At 62.6% G+C, this 18,366-nt stretch overlaps 3 protein-coding genes across 3 annotated transcripts; 1 reads left to right on the top strand and 2 right to left on the bottom strand.

Annotated features, from left to right (window-relative positions):
* Positions 1 to 1,139: 1,139 nt before the first annotated feature.
* Positions 1,140 to 8,426, top strand: BESB_008560 (uncharacterized protein; the record flags this gene model as incomplete). The annotated part of the gene is made up of 6 exons (XM_029359610.1): positions 1,140 to 2,725; positions 2,923 to 4,096; positions 4,254 to 6,360; positions 6,429 to 7,144; positions 7,528 to 7,636; positions 7,972 to 8,426. 6 exons carry the CDS (start codon positions 1,140 to 1,142, stop codon positions 8,424 to 8,426), a joined length of 6,147 nt encoding a protein of 2,048 aa, XP_029222523.1.
* Positions 8,427 to 11,197: 2,771 nt separating this feature from the next.
* On the bottom strand, positions 11,198 to 11,692 carry BESB_008550 (uncharacterized protein; the record flags this gene model as incomplete). Its single annotated transcript, XM_029359609.1, has 1 exon — positions 11,198 to 11,692. One exon carries the CDS (start codon positions 11,690 to 11,692, stop codon positions 11,198 to 11,200), a length of 495 nt encoding a protein of 164 aa, XP_029222522.1.
* Positions 11,693 to 14,475: 2,783 nt separating this feature from the next.
* Positions 14,476 to 16,677, bottom strand: BESB_008540 (uncharacterized protein; the record flags this gene model as incomplete). Its single annotated transcript, XM_029359608.1, has 1 exon — positions 14,476 to 16,677. One exon carries the CDS (start codon positions 16,675 to 16,677, stop codon positions 14,476 to 14,478), a length of 2,202 nt encoding a protein of 733 aa, XP_029222521.1.
* Positions 16,678 to 18,366: the final 1,689 nt, after the last annotated feature.

The following is an 18,366-nucleotide window of genomic DNA, read 5'->3' as shown; positions in this document are numbered from 1 at the left end:
GGAGATTCGGCGTCCGATATCCTCTGTGAGAACACTCGACTTGCGCGACGTTTGTCGAGATCAGCCGACTTGTTGTTCGACCACAACTCCTGAGTTTCCGCCGTGCCTCTGCTCTGCATGAAGGTCGCCTGAGGCCGCGACAGGCTTCTTTCTCACGTCTCTCAGCCCCGACTCCGTCGTCCTCCTCTGTTGCCTCGCCTCTGTCTCAACCCGCAGGTTAGTGACATGTGCAGGCGCCCAGCACCCGCCCCTTTCATTTTCTCTCTCCTCAAAACGTCTTCGATTCGCTTCGCCTTCTCAAAACAGGCGAGACTGAGGCCACTCCACTTCTCTCGTCTGTCTCGGCAGCGGGTACGGACGGTTCCAACCTCAGGGTCGTTTGCTTTTCCAAAGTAGTGTCGTGCGCAAGAGTGGATGCGCCCCGGCCCTCTCTTGGCGCCTCGCAGCGCTAGGCGGCTGTAAATGGAACTGAAGGGGCGCCGGCAACGGGCCTTGCGTCTCCATTTTTTTTCGTGATTTTTGATCTCTCTGCTCCCCCTAAGCCCAAGCTAAAGTTTTCCTCCGCGTCTTCGCTAACGCACACCCACGCTGCGATCCGACCTCCTCCTTCTGTCGCGTTCACTCTGCAGCACATGCAGCGGCGCCGGAGCTGCGCTGACTTTGTGCCTCTGCTTTCGCTCGCCCGCGGCTAACGATTCGTTCCGCGACGACGCAAGCTCTGTGCGCCGCGGACGCACGTCTTAGCGTCGTGGCTTGACCGAGCGGCACCGCGAGCTCGCCGCCGCCGGGTTTTCCTGCTGCGCGTTTTTCCTGTCAGCTTCCTCAGCAAAGCGGAGCAAGTCCGCGGTCTCGCGCTGAAGAGAGAAGCGGCGAAGAAAAAAGTTTCTCGAGCGCCGCCCACACTCCTCTTTGTCGCCTTTGCTTCCTTTTCTCCGCTCTGCGACTGGGCTCCGCGCGGGCGCGCCGTGTTGGCCTAAGAAACTCGCGGCAGGAAGGCCGCGGCGAGCACTGAAGCCTGCGCAGGCCGCCCGGCTCTTCGGTGGAGGGGGGGAATATGTGAACGGCGTTCGGTGTTTCCGCGAGGCAGGCGGTTCAGGGTTCGATGTCCAGCGCACGCGCAGGTGAGCCCTCCTTCTCAGATGGCGGAGGGCGCAGAGGCTGCGAAGAACGGCACGATGAAGGGGGTGGAGGCGTCGCAGGCTCGCGACGAGGAGGAACGGCGCCGGCTGCCGCGGGGCCGGCGCCCGAGCCGCGGCGCTGCATCCTCTTCGCTGCGTGAGAAGCGCGAGAGGACTCCCGACAAGTCAGGCGGCGTCAGCAGTGGCGGCGAGAGCGAGCGCGAGGTTGAACGTTCGAGGCTGCCCAGTCAAAAAGCCCCCGAGGAGGGGCGAGACTCGCGGTCGCGGTCGGAGGCCTCCGAGGGGAGGCCCGCGCCTGAACAAAAGGCGGCCGCACGCGTGGGCGCCGCGCGCGCGGCCGCTGCGGGCGAGGCAGAGGAGACCGTGGACTACGGGCGGATCTCCGTGAACAGTGGAGACGAAGAGGATTCTTGTCACGCCGCTTCGCGGCCTGAAGCTGAAGCGGGCGTCGGCGCTTGTGGCGACCCCGACGCGCAGGACACGGCAGGGGTCGAGGAGGCCGGCGCCGACCCGCCCGCTGGAGCAGGTGACGAAGACGAAGAAACGCGCGCACGACGCGAGCGGCGGAAGGAGAAGAAGCGGAAGGAACGGCTGGCGGCGGAGCTGCTGATTGAGCCCGACGGCCCGAAGCGCTACGCCTTTCGAGAGAAGAGACAGAAACGCGAGCGATTCGAGGCAGATATCTCCGCGAAGAAATCGTACACGGCTGTGCCGACTGGCTTTCAGCTTTCCTCCCTCGAAATCCCACCTGACCAGGTGCAGGGTCTCCAGCTTTTTGTCTACCGAAAGAAAAGAAAGGCGCGCGACGACGAGCGCGGTACCCGCGCATCGATTGTGGGCGCGTTGCACGAGCGGCAGGGCCTGGAGAACGGCGACCTGGGCGTTGCGGGCCCGCTGGAGCCCAAAGAGGGGCGAGGGGTCTCCGGGCCGGGGACACCCTCGGACGCCGACGCCGGCGACGGAGTCGCGTCGGGACCTGGCGCGCTCGACGCGTCCGCGGGGGCGAGGGCAGGACTCTTTGGGCTCGCTAGCCTGGCGACTAACAGAAGACACCGGAAGAAGAAGCGCGGTGGTCCGGGGCGCCCGCGTGTGCACCCGCCGTCTCCGGCGGGGGGGTCCCACGACCCCAGCGGCGCCGGGGACGCCGGGAGGCCCGCAGGGGGGGGCAGCTCTGGGGCTCTGGCCAAGAAGACCCCGACCGGACAGAGACTCGGCGAGCCAAACGCCGACGGACGGCGAGCTGCGTCGCAGCTCGCTGCGGTGGGCACGCGAGCGGATGGCAGGGGAGGCCAGGCCGGCGCCGCGGCTGCGGACGACAAGGTGGGCGGCTCGAAGAAAAAGCTGATACCTGAGGCCCAGAGAGTCGGCGACAAGAAGAAGGCCGCTGCGGGGGACTCCGGCGCCGGCAAGAAGGCGACTGGGGCCGGGCTTGGAAAGAAGTGCGACGACAAACAGAGGAACGATAATGGAGACGCCGACGAGGAAGGCAGCGAAACAGAAGCTCTCATCAGTGAAGAGTGCGCGGGGATGCTCAGAGACAAATTCCTCCAAGACGCTGGCGCAATTGAAGAATATCTTCCTTTCGGGTAAGAAGCGCGGGAAAACCCTCAACGCGGTGTATGTACACCTGCAAAATCTTCTCTCGGCAGACAGACATGCCCACCTGCGTAATAAAAATGTGAATTCGGTGCGGGGCGCGCGCTGGGCCCTCCTCTGGGACCCCGAAATCTGCGCTTGAGTGCGTTTTATCTGCATCTGCTTTCTGGGTGTGCTGTGTCTTCAGACTGTACTACGCCGACTCTCTCGCGTGCGACGGCGACCTACAGGCGAAGCAGGAGGAGGCACAGAAGGCGCGATATTTAGAGGCAAAGAGGGCCTTCCAGCGCGAGATGTTTCGGCGCCTGTTTTACGCATCCGCGATGGAGAAACACACCGAAAACCTGCAGGAATCTGGCGCCTGCACTGCGTCGCGCATGCGCTCGCCACGCGACCGGGCGGGCGGCGGGGTCGACACGGGTGTGGAGGCAGCGGCGCCTCGAGCGAGCCTCGATGTCAAGCGGGAGGCGCCCGAAAAGGGCCTCGATGCGCGCGCGGATGCCGCAGCGACAGCAGAGGAAAGGCTGAGGGAAGGTCTGGGATCGGCGGCGGACGCAGGCAAGTCTTCCTCGAGGCACCGAGCATCCACAGAGGAGGAGACTTCGGGGCTTGCCGCGGAGGGCGGGGGCGACGTGGAGAGTGAGGCGGTCAACGGCGCGTGGAGCTCCGCGAGCTCGGTGGATTCCACGAGGCGACGGCGTTGTTCTTTATCGCCGGTGAACAAGGCTGACACAGGCGCGAGCGTCTCGCAGTTGTCTTCGACGCTGTCGTCCTCTGCGCTGTCTCCATTGGACGCGCGAGGAGGCCAGCTGGCGACGGGGCCGTCGCTGTCTTCTTCGCTGCTGTCGCCTTCCTCTGCGTCGCCATCCACGGTCTCCACGGGCGACGGCGCGGGCAGCAAAGCGCAAGAAGACGACGATCACGCCTTCTGCCGACCCGCCAAAGGGGACGGTCGTTTGGCCTCGGACACCGACGGGAGGGCGACCCCTGAAGAAGCCGCGCGCGTGACGGCTCAAAGCCCGGCGGAGAAACGCGGAGACCAGAAATCTGAGGAGCACTCGGCACACGAGGCGCGCGGCCGGTCAAGCAGCCGCGCAGAGGTTGCGAAAGAAGATCAGCGAGAAAGCGAGCGAGGCTGCGACGCCCCAGCGCCAGCCGAACTCGCAGCAGGGACTCACGACGTCGCCACGTCCCCCCGCCTCCTCTCGCAGGAGTCGCACGCCAGCCGAGCGCCCCCGGGCCTCGCGTACTCCGTTCTCCCTTTTCCAGCACACGCGCCGACGGGCGAGGGATGCTTCGCGGAAGTCCTTGCCCGCGAAACAGGCAAAGAAGACGTCCAGATGCGGCTGCAGGCCACAAAGGTACGCCACGCGTGCTGTCGGGAAGGTCACGTCGGGACTCAGCGCATGGCCTGTTTCGCCGGGGGTCGAGGCTCGTAGCCTGCGCGTGGTGAATCGCTTGCACTCGCGCTGCGCTGCAGATCACGTGTCTGCGATGTCTATGTGTCTCCTTTGGCAGCCGAGAGGACCTCCTCCTGTTATTTACGTCTCTCCTGTTTGTCTTTCTCTGCAGTCTCTTCGAGCGTCCGCAGCTAATCTCATGAGAGTCGTCGCGCACATCGCGGAGCAGAGACCGTTTGTCAGCGGCCTGGCGGCGTCTGCGGCGGGGACTCTCGGCGTCTTGCGGGTTGGGGACCTGGCAGAAGAGACGGCGCCTTTGCTGTTTGGTGGGGATGCGTGTTTGTCTTCTTTCACAGCACAGGGACGCTCGCCACGAGGGCGGAGAGAGGGAGCCTCGCGGGAGGTCAAGGAGCAGCCGGATGGGGAGGCGAAGGCGAGCAGTGTCGCGGCTTCTGCGCCCGCCACCGCTTTTTTCAAAGATATTCGTAAGGAAACTGCGGGTCTCGAGCCTGCGCTCACCGCGGTCTCGTCTTCGCTCGCCTCTCTTCTGGACTCGCTTCCTCCCTCCTTCCTCTGCGTCGGCCTGCCTCCGCGGCTGGGTCTCTCCGCGACGACGCGGGCGGCGCTGGGTGTCCCCGGGGTGGAGGCCTGCGAAGTGACGCCCGCGGAGGCAGGAGAGGAGAGAGAAAATGCCGAAGGGGCCCAGGAGACAGACAGGGAAGCAGAGGGCGCGCTGCCGGAGAAGAGAAAGGCCGCCATGAAAGCGAGGGGGAAGGAGGAGCATGAGAAGGCTGACGAGGCGAAGGAGGCAAAACTTACGAGAGATCTGCAGGCGAAATCGCTGTCGCGTCAAATTTCTTGTGAAGCTTCAGCGGTGACTTCCGATTTGCCTTCGCGGGGCTCGGCGACCGTGTCTGCGCCTGAAGCCAATGCAGGCGAACAGGAAGCGGAGACGCGAGCCCAAGGGGGTCGCGCGCTGGATGTCTTTGCGTTGTGTGCGGGCGAATGTGGCGGGCGAAAAACGCAGGGCTCCGCTTCGGAGAATTCCCTCTACTTTGACGCCGCAACCTTCTCGCACGCGCCCCTGCGCCACTTCCGCTGTCGCGCGTCTCCCGCCGGTCCTTCGGGCCTGTTTCCGCGGTCGCGGCCAGTCTCGTGGCGCCGTTTGCGGGCGCTACTGCGGGCGGTCGGCGCGCGGCGCCTGGCGAGGCTGCAGATCGAGAACCAGCAGCAGCAGGAGGCCTTCTACGCTCCACCTTCCGACGAGTGGGATGCGCTGAGCGTCATTCATCCTGTCTACCGTCCCTCAGCCGGCGAGGCGGGTGAAGAGTCCGCGAGGAAGAAGCGCTGCGGACTGCTTTTTGCACGCGACGGCGAGTCCTCCTCGGACTCGTGCGATTTCTCTGAGGACGATGATCGCAGCGGAGACACGGCGTTGCCCGCGAAGAAGAAAACGAGCAGTTCCTCGCAGCCTGTGAAGACCGTTCTCTTTCCGTCCTCGGGGTCGTCGTCGCCGGCAGCCACGGGCGCTGCTTCGGCAGGCGCGACCTCGGGACACGCCGAGGAAAATGGCGCCCGTCCCTCCGTCGGGCTCTCGACTCCCGACGCCCACGCCTCGCCCGCGTCGGCGGCGGCCTCCGGCGCGAACGGCGGACTTAGCACGCCGTCTGCGGCCGGCGGCGCGTGCTCGGGCTCCAAAGCGTCGCCTCCGGGGCTGCCGTCTTCTCTGCTGGCCTCGATTCCTGCGGGCGCCTGTCAGCCGTTCTTGGCTGCGCGCGCAGTCCTTCAGGCGCGCCAGGAGGAGAAGCGCTTGGCGCTGCCGCCGCCGTTGCCCCTGCGCCCCCACCGTCTCTCTTCCGACCTGGACGCGGTCGCCAAGGCCCTTTGGAGCCCAACCGGCGGCTGCCACATCGTCGGATCCAGGGAGAGACACTGGCGGCGGGTGGACCGCGTGCTCGATGCCTTCCAGTTCTCGCCGCATCTGCTGCAGTCGAGGCCGGCGGGGAAACCCGAGAAGACCGGCGCGTCACAGATCGGCAAGGAGGGCGACGACAGGGCCCGCGACCCGCAGAAGCCCGATAGCATCAACCGAGCGGTCCTGGATGCGATCGTCCTGCCAGGGAATTTCAAGCACCTGCTGGAGCCTCTCCATTTCTTTCCCTCGGAGTTCGAACTGGAGGTCCAGCAGGCGCGCGCGCTGGCTGAGCAAGCAGCGCTGCTGGGCAGTGGAGGGCTGGGCTGCGCGCCATCGTCAGGCGCGGGCGCGGCCTGCAAGGCCCTTTTCTCCGCGCAGGGCGGAAGCTACAGAGGCGCCAGCGCGGCGGGCGTCTCGGGGGGGGGGGCAGCGACAGCAGCAAGGCGGCGCAGAAAAAGCGGCCGACGGGAGTCGACGGCTTCGGCGCCTGGTCTCCGGAGGAGCGGAGGAATGGCGACAAACGGGGCGCTGGAGCCTCACAGCCCTTCCCTGCGGGCTTCGCGCCTGGCTCGTCGTGCGCCTCCGCGCTGGCCGCGGAAGGCGCAGCAAACAGCCGGCGCCCGCAGACGCCCGGCGCAGGGCCTGCGGCGGGCTCCCAATTCGGTGCGCAGGCGGGGAAGCGCGAGGAGAGCGGCGGGGGCGGCGCAGCGGAGAAGGGCACAGGCCTGATGTGCTCCGCTGCGAGCTTGAAGAAGCTGCAGAGCGACGCGGCGAACAACCCCGAAGTCGAGGCAGACATTTGGCAGTTGCTTCTCTGGCGCTGGAGAAAGGAAGGCCCCGCCGCGAGCGCCGCGTCCCCGCCCAGTGCGAGTCTCCTCGCGACCGCGACAGCCCCGGCTGAGGCCTCCTCGGGCGAGGGGGCCCTCGCGGCGGACGACGAAGCCGGCAAGCAGGGCCGTAAGAGGCCGCTCGCGCCGGGCGAGACGGAGATGCCTGCGAGAGAGCCAGACGAACTGGGAAAGCGGCGGAAACATGACGACGCAGCAGAGGAGGGTCTGACTGCAGACCGAGAAAACGGCGACGCTGAAGCCGATGTGAGCGCACGCATCAAAGGCAGACTCAGGCAGAGGCGCGCCGAGCGGACGCCCTCTCGCCTAGACATTGTTCGCCTTTCCATCTGCTTATGCGGCTGTCAAACACAAGCATGTGTATGTGGATTCCTAGCACGAGGGGCAAGGGTAGTGCGTGATGACGCAGAAGGAGCCTGTTTTGTCGTTCCCTCTTCCTTCGGATGCAGTAGCGCTCGTCGCCTGCCGACTCTGCGATCTGCGTTTTGTCTTGCCACGAGTCTACAGTATGCATGCGTGGATATCCAGATTGCCGTATACAGCGACTTGTATACATGTACGTATATGTACGCGTCATTTGCGAACTCTCAAGCTTTACCGTGAGTCGTTTCGCACTTTTTTTCGCGCAGGAGACAAACGGCGCACCGGGCGTGGGCGGCCACGTAGCGGACGGCGCGCGCCCCCGAAGAACCGCGGCTAGGAGTCGCTTGGCTGAAGTCCTCACAGCCGTCAAGGGAGGTGAGCCGCCGCGGACGGTCGTGATCTCGAGTAGAGAAGCATTCAATGTATATTCACCGGACGAATAGGCTACGTCGGGGCCGCCCTACAAATATGTATATATGTATATATATATATATATATGTATATGCATTGTATGTATATGTATGCATATGCTTGTTTATTTGTACATATGTTATACGTATATATTTATGTATGTATGTGCGTTTGGATAGGTGGGTAAGTCGTTGCATTGGCTGTAGCGGCTTGTATGCAGATAGGAGGATATGAACAGCACGCAGCTTTGCTCTCGTGGGTCTCCTGCATCTCATGAAGTTGTGTCCCTTTCTCCGCAGGAAACCACGCGGCATCTTCGGCAGAACTGTCGGCGGCTCCCCCTGCCTCGGCTAGCGCGTCTGGGTCGTCGTCCTGTGCCTCCGCAGGATCGACGGCGACTGCGGCGAGTGCGACGACGGAGAGGCCGGCGGGCGCGTCTCCGCTTCCGAACTCGCCGCCCCCGGGGGTCTTTGGAGCCGCACACGAAGCCGCGACCGCCGCCGCGCTCGCGGCGGCCGCGGCGCCCGGAGCTCCGCCGCTGAAGTGTCTGCTGCGGCTGCTGCGGTACTATCCGCTGAGCGTGCTCGCGCAGCGCCTGGGCGTGCACCGCAGCACTGTCGCGCGCTGGGCGAAGATGTGGTCGCGACAGCGAATCGAAGAAGAAGGCGAAAACGAGGACGACGAGGCGGAGGACGAAGAGGAGGCGCTGGTCGCCTCCTCGGCGTCATCCGTCAGGGGCCATGGCGAGGCCTGAAATCTTGTCGGGGCGCGCAGAGGCGAGTGGAGGGCATTCAGCGGCTGGACGGGGCCGTGGCGGGTCGCCTGGCGGCGCGGCGCGCGGGCGCAGGTTGGTCGAGGCGGAAACGCCGGGAAAGCTTTTTCTTTCGTTTTGCTGGGGAGCGGCGAGGAATGAAGAAGGCAACCGAGACTGCGCAGCCGCGCATGGGCTGCGCGGGGGGAGAGCGAACAGTCCCTCTTCAAAGTCGAAAAGAAATTCTTAGCGGCCTCGACCCGCCTGCAGAGAGATGCAGGGAGGAACGCACACGAAGCGCGCAGCGGCAGACTCGGTTGGGGGTCGCGCGGCGCACCCCGAGAGGCGCGATGCGGCGGAAATGGAAAAACGTCGCTCAGCGGTGGATCGACCTCCCCTCCTCGCGAAGGGAGGGGAGGTCGAAAGGCGAGCCGCGCGCTGTCGCGCCAGCTTGCTCATGCAAGGGCACGGCTGAGCTGAACAGAAAAGAGAATCCACGGCCCTTGTCGGTGCCGGCTCCCTAGAAACCGATGACCTGGGGGGGCAGAAGAGGCACGTCGAGAAGGAAGAAAGCGTGACGTCGATATTCGCGATGTATGCAGGGATATCCAGTCCAGGGACTGAAGACAGAGCGGCGTGCGTGTGTATCGTATGTCCGTTTCGCGCTCGTCTTTTCCTCTCTGCCGCGTGTATCTGCACCAGAACTGCGGTTTCTGAGGCGGAGAAGTCGCGTGCTTGCCGTGAGCGCAGATGGCTCTTGCAGCGGACTGTCGCTCCGCTGAAGCAAAGGGCGCGGTGGCTCTGCTTTACGAAATCACCTCGACCCTTCCAGAGTCTCGCAGACGGCCACGCGCGGGGAGCGAATGGGCGAGACCGTGGCGGCGATGCGGGCTCTGGATTGTTGCGTGGAGGTCGCGCAGCAGCCACGCTTTTCTACCGCAAGGACGTGCGTGGACCACTCTGTTTCAGCGTGTGCCGTTCCTTCCTCTCCACATGTAGATATACGTCTCTTGCTTGCTCTGCCTGGTGTCTGCTGGTCTATTCATGCCGTCTCAGAGTGCCCTCGCGCGCGAATTGTTTCGATGTCCGCCTCCCCGTCTGCCTCGCACCAAGGCGAGTCGTCGCCGTGGGCGATGGCAACTGGACTGCGATGGATGCGCCGCTCTGCGCGTGGATTCCGTTGTGGCGTGTCTGGCTGTAAGCGCTTGGGCGAGGGGATTCTTTTTCCTTCGTTTGCGCGCGCCTCTGGGCGCCTGCGTCGTTGCGCTCGACTGGCCTTCGGTGAGCAAGCCGAAGAGCGGCATGTGGGCCTTCTCCTTCGGTTCTTCGGCATGCGGCGAAGTCGCGCTCGAGCTGTGCGACGAGACCTGTACGCTGTAGGTATCTATGGCGGCTGCGCTCGCGAGGGCGCACACGAAACTGCGGGAGTTGACAGGACGTGTACGTGTCGTCGCGTTCTGTTCATGTCGCTGTGAGATCGCTTGACGTTTTCCCTTTTTAAGCGGTGAAATCAGTCAAAGACCGTGCTGCCGATTGCAGCGACCCACAGGAGCGGAGTTCCGCGCGGCCTCCGACGCCTCGACAGCAGACCCAAAAAAGCAAACACTCACACGCCTGCGATCCACGCGCCACTCTCCGAGTGTTTCCTAATCAAGGATCGTAACGCGCACGTACTCGCACAGCAGATGGCAAGGAGGTGAAATCTGCCTGAAAGATGAACGAACTTATGAAGAGCAGTGAGACGACTCAGGTTGAGTGAATGGCAGGAGGCGGGTGTCATCTGATCATATATATAACGAATTTCGATTTAGAGCGAAGGTTTGTCTATTTGGACATGAACATGAGCCGCGCATGTCCTCCGAGCGAGCTGATGAGGCTGTTTGTGCGGTGCCTTGAATGTATGGCATGATACGGGTTACACCCAATTATATATATCATATGTGTATATATAATTTGGATTTAGAGCGAAGATTCGTCCATCTGGACATGAAAATGAGCCGCGCATGTCCTACGAGCGAGCTGATGAGGCTGTTGGTGCGGTGCTCTCTGTGCCTAAATGATGATTCGTAAGCGCCTTGACGGCTCACGGTGAATTTTGGCTCGGCGGCGTAGGTTCATGGAGAGAATCTACACGAGTTCGAACAATTCCCGGATTGGTTGGTGCACGCAGTTGAGTGCCGCAACTGCTATACACACAATCGCCATTGCGATTCGTTTGTCATTCTGTTCGCGAGACAACACTGCGAACTGGATATCCGTAGGGATGGACGGGGGGGCAAGGTAAACAGTCAGAGGGATGCGCCCCCGATAGAGCAGAAAAAGCTCACGGGTCACGAGAAAAACAAAAACCAACTGTGCCCGCGAAGCACAGATACTACACAAAAGAGACCGAGAGGAACTCAGTCACCTGATAATCACTCACCCACACGCCGAACCGCGAAAAAAGACGCGACAGCAAGGCGTCACAGAGGGACGAAATAGGGGAAACAGCTTCGCTTCCCAGGCACTGCCGTTTCGAGCCTTGCCCGAGTCCGGAGTTGCAGCCTGCTCTGCGTTAGCAGTACGAACCAGGTAAACAACGACTGGCAAAAAACAAGCGAGACGGACTGAGTGAAGCGGTTAAGACCGAACCACGCAGACGCTCAGACGCTGTAACGCGCGCTTCACGTCTACCATTCGCGTTTGAGATTCGCGTTCTCTGTCTCCTCAGCAGCCAATCGCGAGGTCTGCGGGCGTCTGAACCACGAAGATTTGTCGATTTTTCCGCGCTCGGCTCACTCCTGAATTTGTTTTTGTGCGGCTTCGCCAGCCCCGTCGTCATCGAGGAAGTCGCGGGCAAGCAGTTGACGCAGGGCGGCGTCCGTGCGGGTCGAGGGCGAAGGCAGCAAGTAGTCGATGACTTTGAGGATTTCGGGGTGCTCATGGATCTCGCGCGGCGTGCATACACCCAGCACGGGGACGTTAATGTGGTGCAGATGCTTCGCGAAAAGCACCGGATCCAGACAGAGGATGAGCGAGTAGTGAACAGAGGCGGCCGACAGAATCGAGGAGTTTGCGGAGACTGCGGAGTTCACGATGGTTAGGCCTTCAAAATGCTTAGGCCAGTTGATGTTTATCTGGTTATTGTTCCCCAGACACAGCACACGGCAGTTGGGTTTCGTTTTCAGCGCCTGAAGGAACTTAAAAGTCCGCCGGTAGTGCATCAGCGTGCTGTAGGGGTCGCACACAAAGTGCGTCGACAGCCGCGTCGGGATTCTGTTGAAATTCATCGTGAAAGAAAAAAAACAGACGTAGACACAGAACAACCCTCGGAGCTGACGTGCGCCAAGGGACCGCGAGCCGCAGATTGACCTCAGGGAGAGAGAGAAGAAAGCGCCAGACGTAACAGAATGAGCCGCGGATACAGCCAGTCTGAGGCGACGAAGACGCGGGGACGTGAAGCGGTAAACAACCAAGTGACGAACAGGAGATGAGCGTAACAGAAAGACAAAACGGTGGACCTAGCTGGAGACAAGGAGACTTGGGAAGCAAGGGAGAAAGCGAGACAAGAGCCGAACCCAAGAGGGGGAGTCTACGGCGCCCTCTCTCCCTAGGCAGGTTCGAAGAAAAACGCTGGACGCACGGATAGGAAACGGCTTGCATGCAGAGCTAGAAGACCCCGCTTGAGAAGAGAACAGCGGAGAATGTCTGCATAAAACAGAGACACTCGCGACGGAAGGAGGAAAGAAGAGGCATCTTCCTCTCGTTCTCGCGTCGCGCCTTGTGTATACCCACCGCGCGGCGACTCTCCACGTCTCTCCCTGTCCTGTTTTCGCTCCTTTAGCTGCTATCAGGCGCGAGGCAGAAAGTTACACAATGCCTCAGAAAGATGAGAAAAAGAGAAGGTTCTGTGAAAGACTGGCGGGCTTCAGTCTCTCCTCCTGAGCATTCATGCGCGTGCATGCTGCTCAGCTCGTCTTGGTCATCGAGCCACGACACTCTCCGGTATATCTGCCCTTCATCGCCAGGTTTCTTCCATTGCATGCTTGCTCAGAGAGCAGAAAACAAAGAGGGAGAGAGATTTCTCTGTCGAGAGTTTTCGCAGCGAAAGAAGGGCATTGTCCCGTTCAGGCGACCAGGCGCAGGCAAAGCGAGTCCGCTCTGCCGACCCGCCCACGACGCAGAAAAACGAATGAAAGCTTGCAACCGAGGACGAGGAGACACTCTGTGGTTCAACGAAAGTAAAAAAGCGTACAGGGAAGCGCGCCGAGAATTCACGGTTGGGTCCTCCCGGCTGCATCGCTCAAGCGGCTTTCTCCCGCGCCGGCGCATGCACTCAATGAATGTTCTCAATCCAGCTGGAGACAATAACAAACACACGCGACCCGCGTCTCGCTCAGATTCGAGATTCTAAGAATTTCTTGGCGGACTCAAGGTAGGCACAGGATAGCGACGTCTAGGCTGTCGACCGCACGAACTCAGAGGAGACAACGGAGGGACTGTCCGGCGCCGCGCGGCGTCCCTGGGCTCGATCTTGCGGCCGTAGGCAGCGGCGGCGAGGAACGCGTGGAGACGGCCTCAAAATTCGGGTTCCGCGGCGTGCAGGAGGTTCTCTCACGCTCAAAATCTTCTCCCTTCTTTTGCCTTTCTGCCTTCACCCCCTGTGCGTCATCTGTTCAGCCGCTCTCTATCCTTATATGGATCTGCGGGTATGCGCAGTCGGTCTGCCCTATGCATCACACGAGTAACTACCAAGGTGGAAACGTAAGCATAACTCTTTCTGAGGACCTCACTCGATCTGATTCTCGCTTTTCCGCCGTGTCTGCCTGTCGAGGGGGGTCAGTCTCTCTTTGGTGCCGCAATCGGATGCCAATGCGCGGGGTGTTTCGGCGGATTGTTTCACTCCTCTGCGATGTCTGCATCTGATGCATTCTGGTTCTACCTTCTGGTTCAGAAGCGCCTGACGCGAGTTCTTCACACTGGGCATCAGTCCGACGGGTTCGCCGGGCGAAGGGGCATCACATTTAAAGGGACAGAGGCTGAGTAGCTACATGGCATCGTACTCTACACATTAAAGGACAGACAGTGAGGCGAATGTGAGCAGATGGCGTGCTGAGTGCATATCGCCGTACACGAGGCATGACGGCAGCCGGATCTCGCACACGGTCAGACCCTCTGCGAAACTTGATTTCGTTTGTGAAATCCTCGGCTGGTCGTAACGTCGTCTGCGTTGCCAGGGCATCACAGGTATCCTCTCCAAAGACGGATGGGGTGATGCGCAAGGAGCGCACGACGAGTGACCTGGCGGCAGGCGCTTGATCATGTGCGCCGCAAATTGACCCGGCCTCTTTAGATGCCTTCCGCCCGCTGCAGTCCACATGTGCTTACATCTGGACTGGTGCTTCAGTTGAGACCGAGTGACGATCCGTTATATGACGGGACTGATCATTTGCGCTAAGGCTCGCCGTTCTTCCGCTGCAGCATGACACTGCCTGCTTGCCTCTAGTCCCTGAGTTGTGCGCCTTTCCCCCTTCTCTCTCTCCAAATATACAGTAAATAGGTAACTGCAGCGCGCTTCTCAGTCTCGAGCTACCAGGTGCCTCCGCAGCGCCGCGTAGAATAGCGAAACTGCCGCGGCCGGTGAAGGCGGTCGTTCTACAAGGCGATATCGCATTCAGTGAGCACCAGGTGTCTCCGAGTTGCATGAGAACGTTTACGACTGGAATTTCCGTGTGGCGCCGGCATACAAACGTGGACCTGGCGGTTACGTACGCAGGCTTCAGAGCGGTAGATGCCTCAAAAACACCCCGTGTGAAGCTGCATTTTTGTCATCCCATGGCGAGAGGACGTCCAAACGACTCTACTGTATAAATGCGCCTCACCGGGTCGCGGTGTCGACCCCGCGCTCTTTCACTTCCCAGACTCGTCGCCCCACGTCGCGAACCTCAACCCTCAAATAAAGGGCTTTGGCAAAAAAATCGTGTTGGCTCCACGCTCTCGCAGCAACTTGTGCAGTCTGCCGTGTTGACAGACAGTCCCACAGCGCCGCCACCGCCAGCCGCGGCGGGTCTCGTCACGCTCCAACGGCAACGAAATCTGTCCATTTCTCGTTGCCTCGCGGTCCGTTTGCCTTGCTTCCTCCGCCTTTCCGATTTCCGCGGCCTGCTGAGACGTCGCGGCTGCGTCGCATGTCTCTCTCGTCAGCTCGTCGATGCCTCTCCGACTCCAAGAGTCGGCCTGCAGCCGCGACCAATTCGTCGAGACTGTGGCCGTATATTCGCGTGAGTTCCACGGTTCGAGGGAGCCCGATGGCGGAAATCACGTCGCGCATGGCGCGGTAGCCCTTGCCGTAGCATGCATGGTCGTCGCGCTCCATATCGCCTAGCCGAGTTGCAATCACCCGCCGCTCAAAGTCCAGCAGAAGCTTCTCCAACTCGACAGCCGCGGGCGACCCGGGTGCCAACTCGGCGAAGACCGGGTTCTGGAGAGGTGTACGTACACCCGGCGGGGCGGCTGTCTCTCCGGCGAGCAGCGCCGCTTCTCGGCGGTCAATGGCGAGCAGGCGGTCTTGGAAAATCGACGCGGAGACCGAGTTGCACATCCCTTCCTCCACGTCCAGCTTCAAGCTGCCTTCCTCCGGCTGGCGACACCAGAGAAAGGCATGCAGGAGCTCGTGGGTGAGGTGACTCAGGAAAAACGTTTGCGGCAGGCCTTGCACGACGCCGACGCGCCGCACGAGACGCGCCGGGACGGAGGCGCTTCGGCCCATCGGCGCGGGCGTCTCCACAAACACCTTTTCGGTCTCGCAGCGCCCGTAGATGTTGGTCGCCGACGTCGGGTTCAGCGCGGCGAAACTGACGCCTTCGACTGGAATCGTCAACGAGCGCTGCGACGCTAGCGAGGGGGGCGTCCGCGGCCGCGCGGGGTCTCCAGCCTCGGGTTCAAAGGGCGGGTCCTTCTCGATCCAGGCCGCGCTGGGCAGCCTCTCCTCGGACCGAATGAAGATGCGCGCGTCGTGCTTACCCCCGAGCGGGCGATGCGGGGAGGCGGAGGCTAGGCCTGCCTGCGGCGAGGACGGCCGGCTGTCGAGGCGCCATAGCATCTTCCCCACCGCCTCCGTCCGCTGGTACTTTAGCAGGTCGTCTGTGAACATGAGGCCCTTGTCCTCGAGCCAGTCGAGAGACGCCGCCGTGGCTTCGGCGAGGTCGCGCCGCGTCCTGACTGGGTAGAGCAGCGCGCAGTGGCCGCACAGCCTGAGGCCGCCCTCCTCCTCTGCGAGGGGGCAGAGGAAGGACTTCGTGCCCTCGCCGAGCTCCACGATGGCGTCGAATGCCTTGCGGTGGCAGGTGTTGCACGGCGGGCACGCGGCACACGGCGTGCACATGATGAACTCTGGCCAGACTTGGATGAAGTGCTTGTGTGTCCGCAGCCGCTCGCCGCAGTACGTACACCGGAACACAGGGCCCGTCTGCACCTTCGCCGTGAAGCCTCGAATCAGCGGTCGTCGGCCTTTCGCTCCCGCCTCACGCCGCCGCTCCAGCGGCAGCGAGGCGGTGCGCGAGAGCAGGGGCGACGCGGGCCGCGAGTCCTGTAGCTCGGCGGCAGACGGCAGCGCCTCCACAGACCTCGGCACGGCTGTTGCCAGTCTCTGCGGCGAGTCGCGGGACCGCGGCGCGCCGGCGAGATCCGGGGACTGCGCCTGGGCCGCCAGAAGCTTCGAGGGGACGCCCTTTGGGAGCGGCCGTGAGAACTCAAAGCCGGTTTGGCAGGGCAGCGGGTCGTCTCCGAAGCTGTTCCCGAGCGGCGTCCATTTGACGAAGGGCAGCGCGGAGTACGCGGCGTTCCTTGGCGACGGGTCCGCCTCGGCCTGGGGCAGAATCGCAGGCGGAGGCAGTCGGCTGTGAACCGCAGGGAGAGACGTCGAGCGGCCCGGAGCGAAGGCGCCTCGGTCCAGCGCGGCGTCGCCGCAGTCGCTGCAGTCGCCGTAGTCCACACTGTGTAGTCGTTTCGGGGTCTCCCCGAGCGCCAGGGAAGGGCCGTCGCCCGCCTGCACGTACAGGGCACGGTCAGTGGAGTCCGCGACGGCGCGGAGGGAGGGATGAGACATGACAAAAGAAGAAGTGGCGCGGTGATACGCAGTGGCTGTGGATGCCGCAGCGAACCGCTCAGCAAGCGGCACCACGCTGCCGCCTGCGGCGCCAGCAGCCGCTGGCGGGGCGCTGGCCTCCCATGCCTGCGCGGCCGGCGAGGGCGACGCGCGGCGCGAAGTCCGCATCTTGCCGCCAAAGAGGAGCCCAAAAACCGCGCCCAAAACCAGCGGAGCCGCACCGAGACAAAAAAGGCGAGGCCGGGGGTGGGCCTTGTCAAAAAGAGTGCGCTGGACGCTTTGCGGCTCGAGGCGCGCCGATACGCGGAGGGGAAGCAGAGACCGGGGTTCGGGGAGAGTCTTGGCGCAGGGGAATCACATCGGTCGCGAAACACGTGGAGACGCCGCGCGGACGCGATGGACTGCGAAAAAAGCCTAAAGGCTCAAAATACAGCAGGGCGAAGCCTCAACACGAACCGTCCGGAGGCTTGCCTTATCGCGAGTGTGTGCTGGCGCTGAACTTCGCGCAGCCGGGAGGCGACGGGGAACCCACGCCGTTGCCACCGGAGACTCAAAGAGGGTCGCAGCCTTTCAGGACGGACACAGGTTTCCTAAATTTGTTCAGACGCCCCCTCTTTAGGTGAAAATGGAGAAGGGGAAGTCCGATAAATCCTGCTGCCGGAGGCGAGTCGCCCAGAGGTCTCACGGGCTCGCTGTCCGCGCGCGGATCGCCCTTCGTAGGAGACAACTGGAAGGGAAGGTTTCAGCGGAAGATTTGGAAAGCTAGCCGAGCGAATCTTTCTGCTGTAAGCTCGCAAAGCTGCAGAGTCCGCCGTGTTCCCGCAAGCAGCAAGTCGCTCAGCTGTCACCTGCGCGCCGACGACTCGACATGCGGGTCACAGCTGCGGAGGAGGCCTGGCGAGAAGCCGCGGGCTTCTCCCCCCGCGGCATCCGGGCGTCAGCAGAAAAGGTTCGCGTCGCGCCGCGGCTGGAGCTTTTCCCCGACGCTGGAGGCGACTGGGAGGTAAGTATTTCGTTTGGAACGCGTTTTCCTCTTTCTATTTTCTCGGGCTCGCGCGTTGCGCCGGCGCTGCCAGCCTCGAAATCGACAGGCCGCGTCGGCGACGGGGGGGCTGCAGGCACCGGTGAGTGACCGCCTGGCGCCGCGAGACAGCGGCGGCAGCAGTAAGCGGCTGGCCGCACACTGTCGCGGCTGGAAGAAAACCGGGTGACCCCAAATGAGAAAATGAAGTGTTTCTGAACACCAGCGTAGGTCGACTCGGGAGAGCCTCGTCGGGGCCGGCAGCGCCGTATCGCTCCAGGTGCTGCGCGGAAACTCTGGGCACCGTTGCCTGCAGAGAAGCGGCCGCGGAGGACCAACTGCCGCGCGCTCCTCCGGAGCGGGCTGCGGTGATCCCAGGAGGAAACCCGCCGACAAAAATACCGTTGTGACGTGAGAATTGGAGCAGTGACCCTCGCACGAAGAAAGGCGCGGCGTGCTGGTGTCCCTTGCGTTCAGAAAAACGCGCCCCCCAGGAGGTTTCAGGCTATGCCGAGTAGTCTGCAAACGATGTGCGGCCGCAGCTCCAGGAGTTCACGGCGCACATATTCTGAGTTTAAGAGAGTATCCATGCGCAGAATCTGGCGCAGCGCTTGCCGCTGCGAGGTTCCACACACGCACGCGACCTGGGGCGCACTTCGGATCGGCATGGCGTTGTGGGACGGCCGTTCTCGCGACAAAGGCTGGATGCAAGCCTGAGTTTGCCTCGTGGAAAACACCTGGACACGAAGCACCAGCTTCTGCCGTGGCAAAGGGTCGGGCTTTCAGCCGGTTAGCAGCGAGGCCGATGCCGCCGGGCTGCAGGCTCCGTGGCCTTG

This window comes from Besnoitia besnoiti, chromosome I (assembly GCF_002563875.1).
Source record: "Besnoitia besnoiti strain Bb-Ger1 chromosome I, whole genome shotgun sequence".
NCBI lineage: Eukaryota > Apicomplexa > Conoidasida > Eucoccidiorida > Sarcocystidae > Besnoitia > Besnoitia besnoiti.
This window is presented reverse-complemented; position numbering and strand designations above follow the sequence as displayed.